Raw genomic sequence first — 16,946 nt, forward strand, 5'->3', positions numbered from 1 at the left:
GAACAAATTCAGGTGTTCATCATTGGGGGGAACAAGTGGTGGTATGTGAGATGATGTCTGCAGTGCAAAGAAATGCATTCATGCATGTCATATTCCAGTTGCATAGATCGATGGCTGAATGTGGCGTTAAGCAAATGAAATATCTGGTCGTCCTTATCGATGTTTAGTAGAATAGTACCCAGTATGATGGGTTGATGAGCCAGGACTAGTTCTACTACAAGCAAAGACCATGACCCACCTGCACGAAGCAATCCTGGTTACAATCAATCTCGGGTGCTCACAATCAAACACAATATCACCATACATTATCACACAAACCAATCTTTGTGCAGTTGTATGACAGTTAGTTTACAAATAAAAATCTTCAAAGGTGGAGGTAAATTTGTTTCAAATATTCTCTCCTAATAAATACGCCATGTTCCTCACAAATGGCACCCTTGATGCCATCTTGGTCAATTGTAAGGATTTAAATTGGTCCAGACCAATTGTAAACTTAATTGGTCACAAAGACTTGAGCCTACAATCACTTTGTGCAAGTCGTTTAGGCTTAACAATAGAAAAAAATTAGTTCTCAGCCAATGTTTTTTAAAAATATAGTGCGGGCGGGCGGTTTCTTTTTTGGGGAGTTGTCCAAACTAGTATGTAATCAATAAACAGTTGTGTAATCAATAAGCAATTGTGTACAATCAACCCAGGAAAGGGCCTCCCTATTTAAATATATTCATTGATGAGTAAAATACTGGAATACAGTATTTGACTACCGCTGGACTTGGAATATTTAAGGATGTGTTTTTTTTTAAAATGGAAATAAAAATGAAACGTGCGGCAAACTTTATGATGATGTGGGCAGTGCCTGAGAACCAAGACTATTTTTTTTGGTTAGCCTTACAATAATTCCAGTGTTAAGATTATTTTTGCAAGTTATTGGTTAATAAAAGGATGACATTAATGAATGAGAAAGCAAATAAAGCAAACTGCACCTCATTAATTTTCGATGTTTCAGCTTTATAGCAACTCTAGAATAGTGAAAAGCCCCCAGCTAGAAGTGGGGAATAACAGACCAATACCTGGCTATCAAAATAGTGCTACTAATGTCGACCATAATAAACTTAATCAAGATCAAACATGAAAAAAAGTGAGGAAATGTTTTATGTTTTCATTTCTGTTTATTGATACATATGCAATGATATTGATATTATGTTTCTTGGGTGAGATAATGGGTACTTCTCCAAACCAATGACCATTTCATCTGATTTGCTGCTTATAACACTAACACTACACATTTCAACTGTATACCATGGATTCTGGCATGGAATAACTACACAGGAGAAACCCATGGGGGCGCCAGGTTAGAATCGGTCTCCAGCAACCTATGCTGGTCGCATAGAAGACTTGATGGATCAGGTGGTGAGACTTCGTTCATGGCATGTCAATTAGCGTACCCAAATGAAGTGGAACATGGCCCTTATATATAACTGGATTGTCTGATCCAGACTTAATTGTTTTCAGGCTGATGTCATATAGCTGGGATATTGCTGAGTGTGACATTAAACAACAAACACACCCTCAGAAATACTGGAATGTCAAGACAAACATGGTCCCATGACAAAGGGTGGGCAGAGACCATATATCGGTATATGGTCTCTGGGGTGGGCAACATCAACCACAATCCTCCTCCTCCTCCCTTCCCCCTCCTCCCTTCCCCCTTCTCCCTTCCCCCTCCTTCTCCTCCTCCCTTTCCTATTTTTGGAAAGACAGTTTCGTGAATAGGCTTTTTAGTCTAGGATTTTAATACTGGTATTTCTTCAGCCTAATGTGATGCTTTGTCCCTATGTCCCACAATGCATCAGCCTGTTGCATCCTTCACCTCAATCACTGTACCTAACAAGGCTACGTGGACAACCATCAATACATTGTACTTGCTGTATGTTATAATTTTTGCATCAAATAATTATTAATGGGATAAGTGATTTTGTACTTCTTGATACAAGTATTGATCACAATTTGTGTGCGAAGTACTCTTGCGATTTTTTCAATATATGTCAAAAGCTCACGTTAAGTCCCCAATTAACTAGCGTTCACAATCGCACACTAAGCAAAAAGTATCGATTCTTACCTTAAATGTATTCTTTAATAAATGTTACCTAAAACACTAATTTCTAGTGAAAATGTAATATTTTCATCCATTGCGCCATACTTGACACTGCCAACTGTAAATCATCAGTGTGCCAGGTATTTGGCCATCCTGGCTATGAAAAAAGATTGTTTACGCACCACAGATAAGAGCACATGCAAGTATCGTGATACACATTGGATCATGAGTAAGGTATGATGATACGTATCGGATCACACAGTTGGTGTATCGTCCCAGCCCTACAAATAATTAATAACATGTTTGGTGTAGGTAATTTATTATTATGTACAATTAGCATGATTAGTAAACTTGGTATCTCGAACATTTCCATGTTTGTAAAGAAGAACCTTTGTAGACTGGGAAAAACAATTCAGGCAGTACAATAGTAAAAAATCACAAATGACATCCTTCAAATGCACTTAATATACCTTGAAATAAAAGTTAATGAATAAATTGAACAAAAGGACATGCATATTTTCAGTCTGAAAAGCAACATAATTTTTTTTAAATCACATTACTTGTATTTTCGTAAAATTAAGGGCAGACCCATCTATAACTGTTCTTGCCTTAAAAAGATCTGAAAATACACAACAGCAAATAACAGTTAGTCTGGTAAAATAAGAATCAATTTAAGTTTTTTATGTAAATTTATCAAGTTCCTTGGATATTTTCCAAACAGTGAAGACAGTGCTCCCTTTTGTTACATGACACAATGGACAACAAATGGAAAGAATGGACAACAAAGGGTAGAAAAACAATCCTTTCAACAACACAATTTTGGGTATGTATAAGATAAAAAATCTAATTAAATGGAATTCATCTGAAAAGCATGAACAACATGTATAAACCTATAACAATGCTTGATGCAAAATATTTTATGTCAATATATTATCATGATTATTACTAGACATGATAGAGACAAAAAATTACAAACAATCAAAATTTCTTTGAATTTTGAAACACAAAAACATTATGCAAGTTTATGTCATAGAACAACCACTTAAATGTTAAAAGGACTGAAACATGTTGAGGCTGCATCTTTTCTGAATAAATAGAAATAAATGAACACATTTCAGTGTTAAACTGGACACTTCTGACTGGTAAGTGCATCCCAAATACTTTGTGCTTTCTCATCTACATGCTTAGCTTCAGTGGGAAGGGGGTCAGTGGGCAGAAAGAAACAAAAATAAAAACAAAACTGCTATTGGTTGAGAATATGACTGATAATTTGTCTTTTGTGAACTTTCATCCTTATTATGCCATATTTGAAGTGCAGACGTTACTGTTATGGTGAGAGCTTTAAAAAAAGATGAAAAAAACAGAGGGCTTAAGATGGAAATAACAAAGCAATTGGAAGAGTAACTTCCCTTCTTTGATTTCTTTTCAATAAATACTGTGAAACAAGAAATTTGTAAACATAATTTCTACAGCAGAATGATTATCGTCCAAAACTGTCTCCACAGGAGATATCGCCTTGGTGAGATCAATCGATATCTCCAAAGAGATATCTCTACAGTGAAATTACATCAAAATTGGTTGAGGACAAATGTGATGTTATAAGTTGCCATGACATCACAATCAAATGACATCACTATCCCCAACCACTGAAGCTGGATAGCTGTACTGTTTACACTCAAGACACTGCTTTTTACTGATACAAACTGAAAAAAATGGAAGAAATATTTTGTATGATAAAAATAGAATCTCTCCCTCGTGTCTTCCAAGCTCAAGTAAATGAAGACTTGTTGATAAAAGTAAGCCTCAGATATTTGCAACTTTATCCAACTCTTCTTGATATATTTCATCTTGGAAGTTCCCCGGCTGCGTCATACCAAAAGACCTTAAAAGATGGTACTTGTTGTTACCCTGTCTGGCGCTCGGCATTACGGGGCTAAAACAAGGACTGGTCGGCTCGGAGTCAGTATACTGTGTCTGAGTGGGGTATTCATGTTAAACTGCGGCATGGTATATCAGTGTGCTAGCACTATAAATCGGCATCAGTCTGGACTAGTACAAGCAGCCACACACACACATACACGTCGCTATATAAGTGCAATAATCTTGGACGCGACGTTAAACCCCATTTGACCTCACCTCATCTTGGAAGACACTCGAGTGAGTCTTTATTTATACTCAAGTGAATGGTCAGATACAGTGATTCCTCGACATAACGCTCCTTGATGTACCGCTAGCCTGGATGCAGCACGAGGTAAACCTTGGCTCCCAAAAATACCTGAAGAATTTCCCTAAAGAGCGTGTTAATGCAAATAAAGTGACAAATAAATTGATGAGATTTAATTCCCACTTGCATCCCTTCAGCGAATTCAGGTATCAGCGAACAGGTGATAACAAATTAATGAGCTTGGTCAATACAAATTTGAAATTTGAGTTAAAACATCACTAGACATGATAATTTACCGATTAAATGTTTACGCGTGCGTTTTGAATCATCCTCTACGATCATGGTTACATAGATCTACAGTCATGTCACATACCGCTGTAAATATAACGTTATATTCACTACCATCATTACGTAATGTGTTGATCATCAGCAATGAATATCTGTATAACGCTCTTTCCTAGAACACAGGGTTGGCATCTTGAACCCCGATGGCAGCGGTATATAGAGCAATCACTGTATTAAACCTTTTCACATTTTTGGACAGGACAGAAATTTAGGACCAGCAGGAGACGACAAACACAAAGCTAAATAATCCAGTACGATGCAAAAACACATTGGGACTTGAACTAAAGAAAAAGTAAGCACTAATGTAAATAGATCTTGGATAGAAGTAAACATCTGATTAAATGTTCAATAGAATACACGGTGTAATCAGTCATGATGACAATGCAGATCTTACAGAACCATCAAGGCCCTGAACCCATTAAAGATACACAAGTCATGTTCTCTTCACGAGATAATCATGATATTGGAAGTTGCTACAGGAATTTTCCTACAACTTTGTTCTCACACAAAGGATTCTTTGTTTTCACGCAAAGGATTCTTTGTTCTCACACAAAGGATTCTTTGTTCTCACACAAAGGATTCTTTGTTCTCACGAAAAGGATTCTTTGTTTTCACACAAAGGATTCTTTGTTTTCACACAAAGGATTCTTTGTTCTCACGAAAAGGATTCTTTGTTTTCACACAAAGGATTCCTTGTCCTCACACAAAGGATTCCTTGTCCTCGTCTGGCTTTATTCTGTCCGGATGAGAGACACTTGTAACCATGCGAGCTCCAGGAGACATCTCCACGGCTACTTCCGATGGGAGAGACTCTATGCTCTTTTTCATCCTCACTTGTTCTGATGCTGGTGGGGAGGTGCGAAAATACTGAATAACACTGTCCTCGAACGACTGTTTCCTGGGTTCGAGGCTGCGTGATGCTGCTGTCGGGCTGCCCATGGTGTTGTCCGAGGAATCTTCTGATTCAATGCAGAAAGTGGCAACATGGGGCTCTGACAAGGTAGATTCTTCATAATCAGAATCAGTCGACTTTGATTTGTGCTTTGAGCCGTGACCTTGTAAGAAATTGCTCTCGTCTGGAGGACCCCCTTCAACTGATGCAGACCACGCTGTTGCACCTTCAATGACATTATCTGAAGGTATGGCGAGGAGAGGGGTCTTGTCAGATGCAGGACTGTAGCCCATAGGATGCTCCAGGACTTGAATGAATGGTTTCGCAAGCTTCTCTAAGCTGGAAGACAGTGTATTCGTGTGTCCGTGTTCGTGGCGAGATTTGTGACCATCGTCTGTATCGTCAATCACCGGATACAGCTTCTCACTACCCATGGCTCCTTCTACAGATTTATCGGCAGACGACGGAGTCTCTATTGTTGCAGTGAAAGTCTGAGATGTGTCTCTTCTGGAGTTGTCAATACTGTAACCAGCAGACTCCTCAGACATGGATCTGTTGTACACAATCGGTCCATCATCTTCGTCATTTCTCTGGTCCATCTCATCAGCATCTGACGTCTCCTCTGTAAACTCCTCCAAAGCTTCTCTCAAGATGGCAGTCTCATAGCTCAGCTGCTGTACAATACTGTCAGTACGCTTGAAGCGCCCCCTACGCATACTTTCCGCGTCTGTCGGAGCATTACGATCTGGCAGTGACGTGCAGCTATCTCTGCTTCTACTAGAGGCTGCAAACTTTTTACTGGGTTCCTCGAGACTTGGTGCTGACTCTATCCGGCTTGTGTGCTTGTTGATGAAAGAGCTACTGTCCGTTCCACGGACATCGTTGCTGGTGTTGCTAGAGGCTAAAGTTGCTTCTGAATCTATCAAAGATAAGATGGCCACTTTGAAAAGCTGCCAATCTCCAAACTTCATCCTCATGACTTTGCCCAACTCGTCCATATCACAGTTGGCGAGGACAAGGCCACTGATATTGTTGTCACGGATACTGTCAATGTATATCGGAAGCATCTGCTGATTGACCCCCTCCAGCTTATGGAGCAGGTTACACACAGAATCCACACTGAGCTGACTCAAACAAACATCTTTTGGAAGGTCCTGAAACACAAATGATTTGAGTTTGAGCTGACGCAGCTTTGAACACTATTTAAGTCATATCACAGCAAGTCAGAATGATGTCAGATATTGTGCTGGCAAACCCAGAAAGCTAATCTGGGATTCGAACCCACGATCACAGGTACACAGCAGGGATGCAACTGCACAGCCCCAATACACAGTGTTAGAAATTGGCACTTGTCCTATAGTCCTTGCCAAACTGCCCAATAGTTAAGGTATCATAAGGACTAGTAGAAATTTGCCATTTTTAAGGGTTTTGCTGTATGTTATTATTATAAGGACTAGAAGACTAAAAGTGTTAGTTTCTACTGCTGAATATATTGGTATTTTCTTTATTATGAATTCATCCCTAGATATTTTTAGGAAGACTCAAACATATTGATACTTGTTTGTGTAGTCTTCACTAACATCATAAAAAACCCAGATGCATTGTGGTCAGGTAAAGGTACTGAACATACGATTGCAATACCATTGTGCAAATGTTGCAATATTGTTGCTGTTGTGTTTTGAATCATATACCATTGAACAAGATTTTTTCATATTAGTTACAGACTTTTTGGTGAAGAAATCCTGGTCATAAGGTGGGGTAAAAGATAAGCAATAACATTAAGATTAATATTTTTTTCTCCAAAATGTCAACTGAAGATGTTATCATGTGAGCAACTAAGTTTGTCTCACCATCATCTTACCTATGTCTTTAGCAGAATAAGAAACACACACCCCACCCCACCCTGCTGCTGTGTTCATGGAAATACAACACTCACGTGAAAGAAGACCTGTGGCTGTGTCCTCTGACCCTGCACTGGTGGAGGGGCCATCATGCCCTGACTCATCTGACTGGGATGGGCCATGTACTGCATCGGCATCATACCCTGCATCCCCATTGGTCCATACTGCATCATGTGACCAGGCATCATACCAGTAAAGGATGCAGCAGACGGAACTCTCTGCTGTAGGCCTACAAAGCTCCCTCTGGTGGGCAAAGTGGCGTCACTGTCTCGCATTCCCAGCAAGGGAGCCGACGGCCCAGTAGGATACACAGGGCCCAGGCCAAACTCTGTCCTCTGCATGTCGGCATTGTGTTGCATCTCTGAAGAGAATGAGGGGTTTTAGTTTCCATTTTATCGTTTGTTTGTTGTTAAATCACACTCAACAATATTCCGATATATATGCTGACATGTAAATAGTCAAATCTGGGCCAGAGAATCCTGTGATTGATATTGCGAACATCAATCTAAGCCGTCGGGGTAAGACGACATGCCATCCACCAACCACCAAGCCTGACCACACATTCCATTTGGTCGCCTCATACATACAGCATAATATGTTGGGGATCAATTCTAACCCGGAATCCCCACAGGTCCAATTTCATTACAAAAGGGATAATAATTAAAGTCGTTTCCGTTGGTCAAGGAGCTTGATACTTACCTGTATTTCCAAACACAGAATTAATCAGTATTATTTACATTCATGTTTGTGGTATAACATTCAGCATTATTCCAGCCATATGACGACAGACTGTAAATAATTAACCTGGACAAGATAATTCAGTCGGTGATATAACAAGCAATGTTCCATGCCATCGGGGATACGACAAACAATCAACCCCGTCACCGAGCTTGACCACCTAATTCATGAAGCCGCCACTTATGACCAGCATAGGTTACTAGGACCAGGACATCTTCCCGAGGCAAGAGTGTCCACTACCCTTTTTATCAAAGCCTTGTTTCCACACTTGCCACATCAAGCCCACTTTCCTGTGTTAAATATGATTGGACTATCGCACATATCGACAGTCCAATCAGAGAACTTTCACAAAATCAACATCCATGACTGGTACACCTTCGCATGAAAGTGATTTGTTGACACAAGTATGTCTTTTTCATCTTTTAACCACCAACGATTGCCTATGTTTTTGTGTCAGGGAAGAAATCGCGAATGTTTTCGTTATCTGATTGACTTGGTCATCGCCTATGGTAGTCGCCATCTTAGTGAAGCTATACGAGCAAAGAATAGTGATCTGATTGGATATCACATTTTCATTACAAGGGGCACAACTCGTAATCTATGTTAGGTGGCACCAGGGTCGAGCCAAGAAAAGTGGCCTTGATGCGGCAATGGTAGAAACTAGGCTTTCATATGGACTAGTGGACATGCTTGCCTCGGGAAGATGGGACCAGGATTGATCTGTTCACCTCTTAACACACTGTAAGTCACCTGTCATGAGACCACACTTCGCCACCTTATCAGACCTCACCTAGGCTGTTTGTATACAGCTGTAAAACACTGCTCAATTTGTATCATTCACCTGACGAAGGAGCAAGAAGTAGCCTGAAAACGTTGTGTATAAAGAATTCAGAAGCTCATCCATATATCTTGTGTTTCTATGAATCACAAACTTCTAAACACCTATCAAAGACCTACCTCTGATGAGTTTTCGAAGGTAAGGGTCAAGGTTGATTGTACAGGGGAGAAACTTCCTCAGGTCACCGACATTGAGAAGGGGGGTGTTTCCAGACTTGCTGGCCAAAAACGCCTCCATCTTGCGAACATTTCTGTCTATCTCTACAAGAGGGTCAACATCCTTGGAAGCAGGAACTCTCGGAGCAATTCTGAAAAAGAAATGTTTTCTCCTTATTCTCCAAGGTTTATGAAGTAAACGATTCTGCCAAACAATTAATATGTTGTGTTTGTTTTTGTTTGTTTGTTGTTTAGCACCACACTCAGCAATATTCCAGCTGTATGACGGCGGTCTGTAAATAATCGAGTCTGGACCAGACAATCCAGTGATTGACATCCTGATCATCGATCTAAGCAATTGGGATATGATGACATCCATCAACCAAGTCAGCGTGCCTGACCCCCGGATCCTGTTAGTCGCCTCTTTTGACAAGCATAGTCACCTTTTATTGCAAGCATGGGTTGCTGAAGACCTATTCTACCCCAAATCTTCACGGGTCTAATATAATGTGATTAATGATACAGTGATCCCTTTCTACAACACTAAAACAGGTCCACATAATTAATGAGCATTATAGACAATGAGCCGTTTAAGCGGGGTGGAGTTGTAGGGTGACCAACACAACAGTACATGCTCAGCCTACCTAACACGATCTATGCCACTATAGCCTCACCTGGCCTTGTGTACCTGTGATACAGAGGAATCCTCAAACGTAGCCAAAGAATAGCACCGGGTACCAGGAACCCTGTCTACCTCAGGGACCCCTTAGGGAGACACAGAGTACTCGGGATCTATTCTGAACCAGAATGCCTACTGAGACAAGAACTGGATAGTGGGGACCTATTCTGACCCGTAGTCTTTACAAGTTATTGGGGATATATTCTGCGCTCCCCAAAGGGAGTCAAGCATGGTATACTGGGGATCTATTCTGATCCATAGTCTTTACAAGTTGACTTGCAAGAGGTATTGGGGACCTATTCTGACCCGTAGTCTTTACAAGTTATTGGGGATATATTCTGCGCTCCCCAAAGGGAGACAAGCATGGTGTACTGGGGATCTATTCTGCCCTGGGATCCCCAAAGGGAGACAAGCATGTGAAATGGGGATCTATTCTGCCCTGGGATCCCCAAAGGGAGTCAAGCATGTATACTGGAGATCTATTCTGCCCTGGGATCCCCAAAGGGAGTCAAGCATGTATACTGGAGATCTATTCTGCCCTGGGATCCCCAAAGGGAGTCAAGCATGTATACTGGAGATCTATTCTGCCCTGGGATCCCCAAAGGGAGTCAAGCATGTATACTGGAGATCTATTCTGCCCTGGGATCCCCAAAGGGAGACAAGCATGTTGTACTGGGGATCTATTTTGCCCTGGGATCCCCAAAGGGAGACAAGCATGTTGTACTGGGGATCTATTTTGCCCTGGGATCCCCAAAGGGGAACAAGCATGGTGTACTGGGGATCTATTCTGCCCTGGGATCCCCAAAGGGGGACAAGCATGTGTACTGGGGATCTATTCTGCCCTTGGATCCCCAAAGGGGGACAAGCATGGTGTACTGGGGATCTATTTTGCCCTGGGATCCCCAAAGGGGGTCAAGCATGGTGTACTGGGGATCTATTCTGCCCTGGGATCCCCAAAGGGGGACAAGCATGGTGTACTGGGGATCTATTCTGCCCTGGGATCCCCAAAGGGGGACAAGCATGGTGTACTGGGGATCTATTTTGCCCTGGGATCCCCAAAGGGAGACAAGCAGGTCTACTGGGGATCTATTCTGCCCTGGGATCCCCAAAGGGAGACAAGCATGGTGTACTGGGGATCTATTCTGCCCTGGGATCCCCAAAGGGGGACAAGCATGGTGTACTGGGGATCTATTCTGCCCTGGGATCCCCAAAGGGGGACAAGCATGGTGTACTGGGGATCTATTCTGCCCTGGGATCCCCAAAGGGGGACAAGCATGGTGTACTGGGGATCTATTTTGCCCTGGGATCCCCAAAGGGAGACAAGCAAGTCTACTGGGGATCTATTCTGCCCTGGGATCCCCAAAGGGAGACAAGCATGGTGTACTGGGGATCTATTCTGCCCTGGGATCCCCAAAGGGGGTCAAGCATGGTCTACTTGGCATCTATTCTGACCTGACCCAGAAGGAAACACAATATTGTGTACTTAGAACCTACCCTGACCTGAAATCTTTACAAGCAGACTTGCAAGAGGTATTGGGGATCTATTCTGCCCTGGAATCCCAAGAGGGAGATAAACATGGTGTACTCCGGACTTATTCTGACCCAGAATGCACACAGAGACAAGGATACTTAAATATATTGACCTCGAATGCTGTGGGGGCAAGCAGTAAATGAACACTAGAGAACACTGACTTTTGGTAGATGGAGTGCAGGGACTGGGATCGGTCGAGACAGTCGCTCTCCTCGAAGTAGTAGATGATCCAGGAGACACGGTATGGCCACTGCTCGATGATGTTGATCCACGCCATCAGGCGATGCCAGTTGAAGTCGATGTTGTACGCCCGCAGGAGACGTGCTGGAGACAGAAAGTGTTACTCAGAACCCAGTGCACCCCTTACCTTAGACACATAGTTTGCTTGAATGTTGTATTGTATTAAAACATATTAATTATATTCCACTGGATTAAACTGTATTGTATTATCATATCATACTTTTCTATTGCATGAGTTAATATTGTATTGAAAATGGTTGAATAGGTGTTTATCTTTGATGTCCATGTTTATCACCTGACTTATCAATTCAATCTTTGGACATACAGTTCATTCAAGTTACCACGGTTACCAGTAGAACAAAAAACAACTCTGAGGATGCACATTAGGACCCAATCTTTCAATTCACTAACACTCCAGTTCTCTCCAGTTTTATCCTGCCAGAGCTGCTGCTTCCCATACCTGTGACAGCAACGATGTTCATCAGTCTCCGCATGCTCCGCGGGTTGATGTCACTGAAGTAGTCGTTCTTCACCACCTGGGAGGACAGGTCGAAGGACGACGTGTTGACCCCTCCCTGGGACCCGGTCAGACTCCCGAACTTGGCCGACTTGCTTCTCTTCCTGGAATACTTGGAGGACTCACTTGATGTAGACAAGATGGACTCCTGGTGCTGAAACAGGCCAAGCATCATACACTATACTATATCCACACAACATCTGCAGCAAATCTCACACACTGGATTTACAAATTTCCCTTCCCATGCTATTAAACTTAGCGGATTGGTGGGTGTGTTTGTGTCTGTTGTTTGTTTGTGAACTGTGCTTCAACTAAAAATAATAATGCTTTACATATAATGGGATATCTGGGGTGGGATCCTGGGTGGATTTTCTCCTACCCCACCCGCCTTCCCCATTGAATTGCCCAAGTGGAACCCGGAAATCCTGGATCTGCCCCTGAAGCTAATGTTATTTGACTGCAACTATTGTCAGCTGCTACCAACCTTGTAAGGTTTGCCTGGAGACTCTGCTTGATTCTCTTGAGAAGAGTTGCTTGGCCCGACCGACTCCTGTCTCTGAACTCTCACACCCTGACTCTGCAGGTAAAAGGGCAGGTGAACGACGTTCCGCAGGTAATCAAACCCATTGACATTGGAGTCGAGGAACGTGGACCTCAGGTTCTGCTCAATGCCCTTGATGATTATGTGTGGGTCCACAGCAAGGATGGTGATGAAAGGAGCGTTGTCGTCAGAGAACAGAGCTTTGACTATGTCCAGGACCTGGAGGACCTTGTCCTGCTCACAGCTGTCCAGCCCGTCCACGATGACCACCAGCCGCGTCTGCTTCTGGGTGAAGATGTCCATGCAGTTGACCATGCGAGACATCATGTCCACCTCCAGCTTCAGTTGCTGCATGAACCCATCCATCTTCAGCACGTCAAGCTACACAAAGAAGGTTATAATTTCTGACCCAGCGCTTTGGACAGATATATTCATAGATCTGTAGTTTGTGGAAAAAAACCTTTCGGTGCAATAAAACATCATTGAACACTTCTGATAATTTTAAGTTATTCTTATATCTTAAAGAATGAATGAATTTTGTTTTACACTAATTATCTTTGAGTAAGTGAGTGAATGCTGTTTTACGCTGTAGTCAGCAATATGCAAAAGATGGTTAATAGCTATTAACAGAAGAAATCAGCAACATGGAAACCAACAGTTGGCTGCATTAGTAAAGATTCACACCATCAGGGTACAATGACTCTTAACTTTTCAACTGGCTCTTAAGACAAGCAAGGGTTGCTGAGGATCTATTTTGACCTGAAATTCCAACAAGGGCAACAAAAGATCAACAAAATACCCTTACGTTATCAGCTGCTCTGAGGACCCGCTTCTTTTGGGACACCAGGAGGGCCATCGTAGCCTGAGCAATGGTGTAGATGTTGCTGATGAGGGTGAGCCCGATGATAGACACAATCGCAATGAGAACAGCATTAACAGCTGTGTTGTTGGAGATCTTGTAGACAACAATCATCGCAATACCAACGGCCACCACCAGCAGGAAGATGATGACGAAGATGAAGTTTGGGATACAACACATGGACTTGAACCTGCCCTTAGAGTCTGCAGACAACAGAGTTTGTGTGAACTTTTGACATAAAACATCTGTGACATGTCGTACTGATGAGTCTATTAACAATGCACTGACCTGTTATGATCATGTATAATCAAAACAATGCAAAATGGTTTGAAATAGACTAGCACGCAGCAAAGTAAAAAATCGCAGGTGTTTCAAAAATCTTGTTTTCATTTTTCCCCTTAACCCCTGCTTTCATCTGCTTTCCCGCAGTGTTACCCTCAAAACTACTGTTCACGTTTTGCTACTATATGGTTTATATCAACCAGTGGCTGAGACATTGTTCCATTTTCAGAGAGCATTTATTCACAAATATGTTCATAGGGATTTGGTCAAGCTTTCAATTTCAACATAAATAATGTCATACTTACTGCAGGTCCAGTGGACCACTAGGTTCAATTTTATCAGTCTAAGGCCTTGTTTACCAGAAATTTACTACCAATTACCGATGAACGGTAACGCTGAAGCTTATTTCTATCACTTGTACCATCATGATCATGTATTTAATATGACAATTAAATAAAATCAAATCAATATAACCATCAAATAACCAGTAACCCTAGTCTTAGAATGGATAACTCGGAGTAATTTACTTACGATCAGTTCGAGGTTTGAAGACACGGAAAAGACGGGCTACCAAGATTCCATACTCATTCTCCACGGCCTCACACAGCGTGGCGATCATGGCTGCCAGGGACTTCTCTCCTCCCACACTTGTCAGCCGCGTACATTCAGAAAACAGAAACCTGCATGATGGACGTGAAATGATTCAATTGAAAATTATTATCGGTGTAGGAGGATTCTCCAAATTAAGAAGCAGGGGCCTTTAAATGTGTTGACTAACATACAATGTAACAGGCAAGATCAAGGCCATTACATGCCTCTGATTCAGTGTGACGAGTGCACAATTTTCCTGCGCTTTGAGAGCCACGTGGTTCAGTCCTCACACATTTGGATAACTATGTACATTTTACTCCTGAACTAGAGATTAACAGGAATGGGGAAACAAGCACTGCTACCTGAACTGCTACAGGAGTAACCCTAGAGGGGTTGCAATACTATTTCTAGTAACGTTGACTTCACTATTGAACAAGCAAATGTAGACAAAAATGGAAACCTTCTGGCCTTACAACTTACTATAAATTAGTAAAACCTAGCCATGATCAATGTATATGGACCATGAACAGATACCCCGGTGTTCAACGATGTAATTGATGAGTTGATGAGTGTCACTAGATACAGATAAATTGCTACTTTGTGGAGATTGGAATATTATCCAACATTAATTACAAAACTTACAAGGTTCTTATACCTACAAACATATTAACAATCTTAAAGCCAAACAAAGATTGTTTAGACTTAAGGAAGACTTTGATTTAATAGATCCCTGGAGAGATTTCAATCCATCAGAAACACCAACAGGGTTCAGACTGACAGGATTCGGACTAACAAGGTTTGGATTAACAGAATCCAGACTAAAAGAGTTCAGATTAGCAGGGTCCTGACTAACAGGGTCAGATTAACAAGATCCAGACTAAAAGAGTTCAGATTAGCAGGGTCCAGACTAACAGGATTTGGATTAACAGGATCCAGACTAAAAGAGTTCAGATTAGCAGGGTCCTGACTAACAGGGTCAGATTAACAAGATCCAGACTAAAAGAGTTCAGATTAGCAGGGTCCAGACTAACAGGATTTGGATTAACAGGATCCAGACTAAAAGAGTTCAGATTAACAGGATCTGGACTAACAGGGTTCGGATTAATTTGGAGGAGACAAATTAGAGTTCAGACTACCAAAGACAAGACTAACAAAGTTCAGATCAACTGACGAACATGATCCAAGACAAAGTCCAGACAAACAGGGCTTCAGAATAACATGGTCCAGACTAGCAGGGTTCAGAATAGCATGCTCCAAACCAGCCGAATCTAGGATAACATGGTCCAGACTAGCAGGGTCCAGGATTGCAGGTTCCAGACCAGCAGAGTCCAGGATAACAGGGTCCAGACAAACAGGGTTCAGAATAACATGGTCCAGACTAGCAGGGTCTAGGATAACAGGTTCCAGACTAGCAGGGTCAAGGATAACATGGTCCAGACTAGCAGGGTCTAGGATAACAGGGTCCAGACTAGCAGAGTCTAGGATAACAGGGTCCAGACTAGCAGGGCCAAGGATAACATGGTCCAGACTAGCAGGGTCAAGGATAACAGGTTCCAGACTAGCAGGGTCAAGGATAACATGGTCCAGACTAGCAGGGTCTAGGATAACAGGGTCCAGACTAGCAGAGTCTAGGATAACAGGGTCCAGACTAGCAGGGTCAAGGATAACATGGTCCAGACTAGCAGGGTCAAGGATAACAGGTTCCAGACTAGCAGGGTCTAGGATAACATGGTCCAGACTAGCAGGGTCTAGGATAACAGGGTTCAGACTAGCAGGGCCAAGGATAACATGGTCCAGACTAGCAGGGTCAAGGATAACATGGTCCAGACTAGCAGGGTCAAGGATAACATGGTCCAGACTAGCAGGGTCTAGGATAACAGGGTCCAGACTAGCAGGGTCAAGGATAACATGGTCTAGACTAGCAGGGTCAAGGATAACAGGTTCCAGACTAGCAGAGTCTAGGATAACAGGTTCCAGAATAGCAGGGTCTAGGATAACAGGGTCCAGACTAGCAGGGTCTAGGATAACAGGTTCCAGACTAGCAGGGTCAAGGATAACATGGTCCAGACTAGCAGGGTCTAGGATAACATGGTCCAGACTAGCAGGGTCCAGATTAAAAGGGTACAGACAAACTTGGTAAAGAGAAACAAGCTCCATTGTACTATATAACAGAAACAGTTTCCCCTACAATGTGTACATTAACCCACACGGTACTGCCTACAATCTCACCTGACAGAGAAGATAGAGGCAGCCAGCTTGTCCGAGGAAGAGCGTCTCTTTTGGTTACAGAACAGCATCTTAATCAACAGTGTGATGAGGTGCTGTTTCTCTCCCAGGACCTGACTCAGGCTCACAGCAAGGTTCATGTCATACCTCTGAGCACAGACGTTCAGGATACCTATGGGACAAAACACAGACTTGACATGACCATCATAATAATTAAACCCTCACTACTAACTACACGGGGGCGGTCGGGTAGCCTAGTGGTTAAAGCGTTTGCTCGTTAGCCGAAGGCCTGGGTTCGATTTCCGACATGGGTACAATGTGTGAAGCCCATTTCTGGTATCCCCCGCCGTGATAT

At 42.4% G+C, this 16,946-nt stretch overlaps 1 protein-coding gene across 4 annotated transcripts in view; it reads right to left on the reverse strand.

Annotated features, from left to right (window-relative positions):
• Positions 1-2,394: 2,394 nt before the first annotated feature.
• The window catches only part of LOC124132643 (kinase D-interacting substrate of 220 kDa B-like), a 32,891-nt gene continuing 18,339 nt past the window's right edge, over positions 2,395-16,946 (reverse strand). For all 4 annotated transcript variants that reach the window (XM_046496645.2, XM_046496644.2, XM_048387281.1 and 1 more), the window contains 9 exons: positions 16,595-16,763; positions 14,306-14,454; positions 13,439-13,695; positions 12,577-13,014; positions 12,036-12,246; positions 11,497-11,659; positions 9,090-9,277; positions 7,430-7,755; positions 2,395-6,647 (listed from right to left, as the gene is read on the reverse strand). In XM_046496645.2, coding sequence (XP_046352601.2) covers positions 5,301-6,647; positions 7,430-7,755; positions 9,090-9,277; positions 11,497-11,659; positions 12,036-12,246; positions 12,577-13,014; positions 13,439-13,695; positions 14,306-14,454; positions 16,595-16,763 — 3,248 coding nt within the window. In that variant the 3' untranslated portion in view covers positions 2,395-5,300. The remainder of the gene's footprint in view (positions 6,648-7,429; positions 7,756-9,089; positions 9,278-11,496; positions 11,660-12,035; positions 12,247-12,576; positions 13,015-13,438; positions 13,696-14,305; positions 14,455-16,594; positions 16,764-16,946) is intronic.

Source organism: Haliotis rufescens, unplaced genomic scaffold (genome assembly GCF_023055435.1).
Source record: "Haliotis rufescens isolate VD_foot unplaced genomic scaffold, xgHalRufe1.0.p SCAF_7, whole genome shotgun sequence".
Taxonomy (NCBI): domain Eukaryota; kingdom Metazoa; phylum Mollusca; class Gastropoda; order Lepetellida; family Haliotidae; genus Haliotis; species Haliotis rufescens.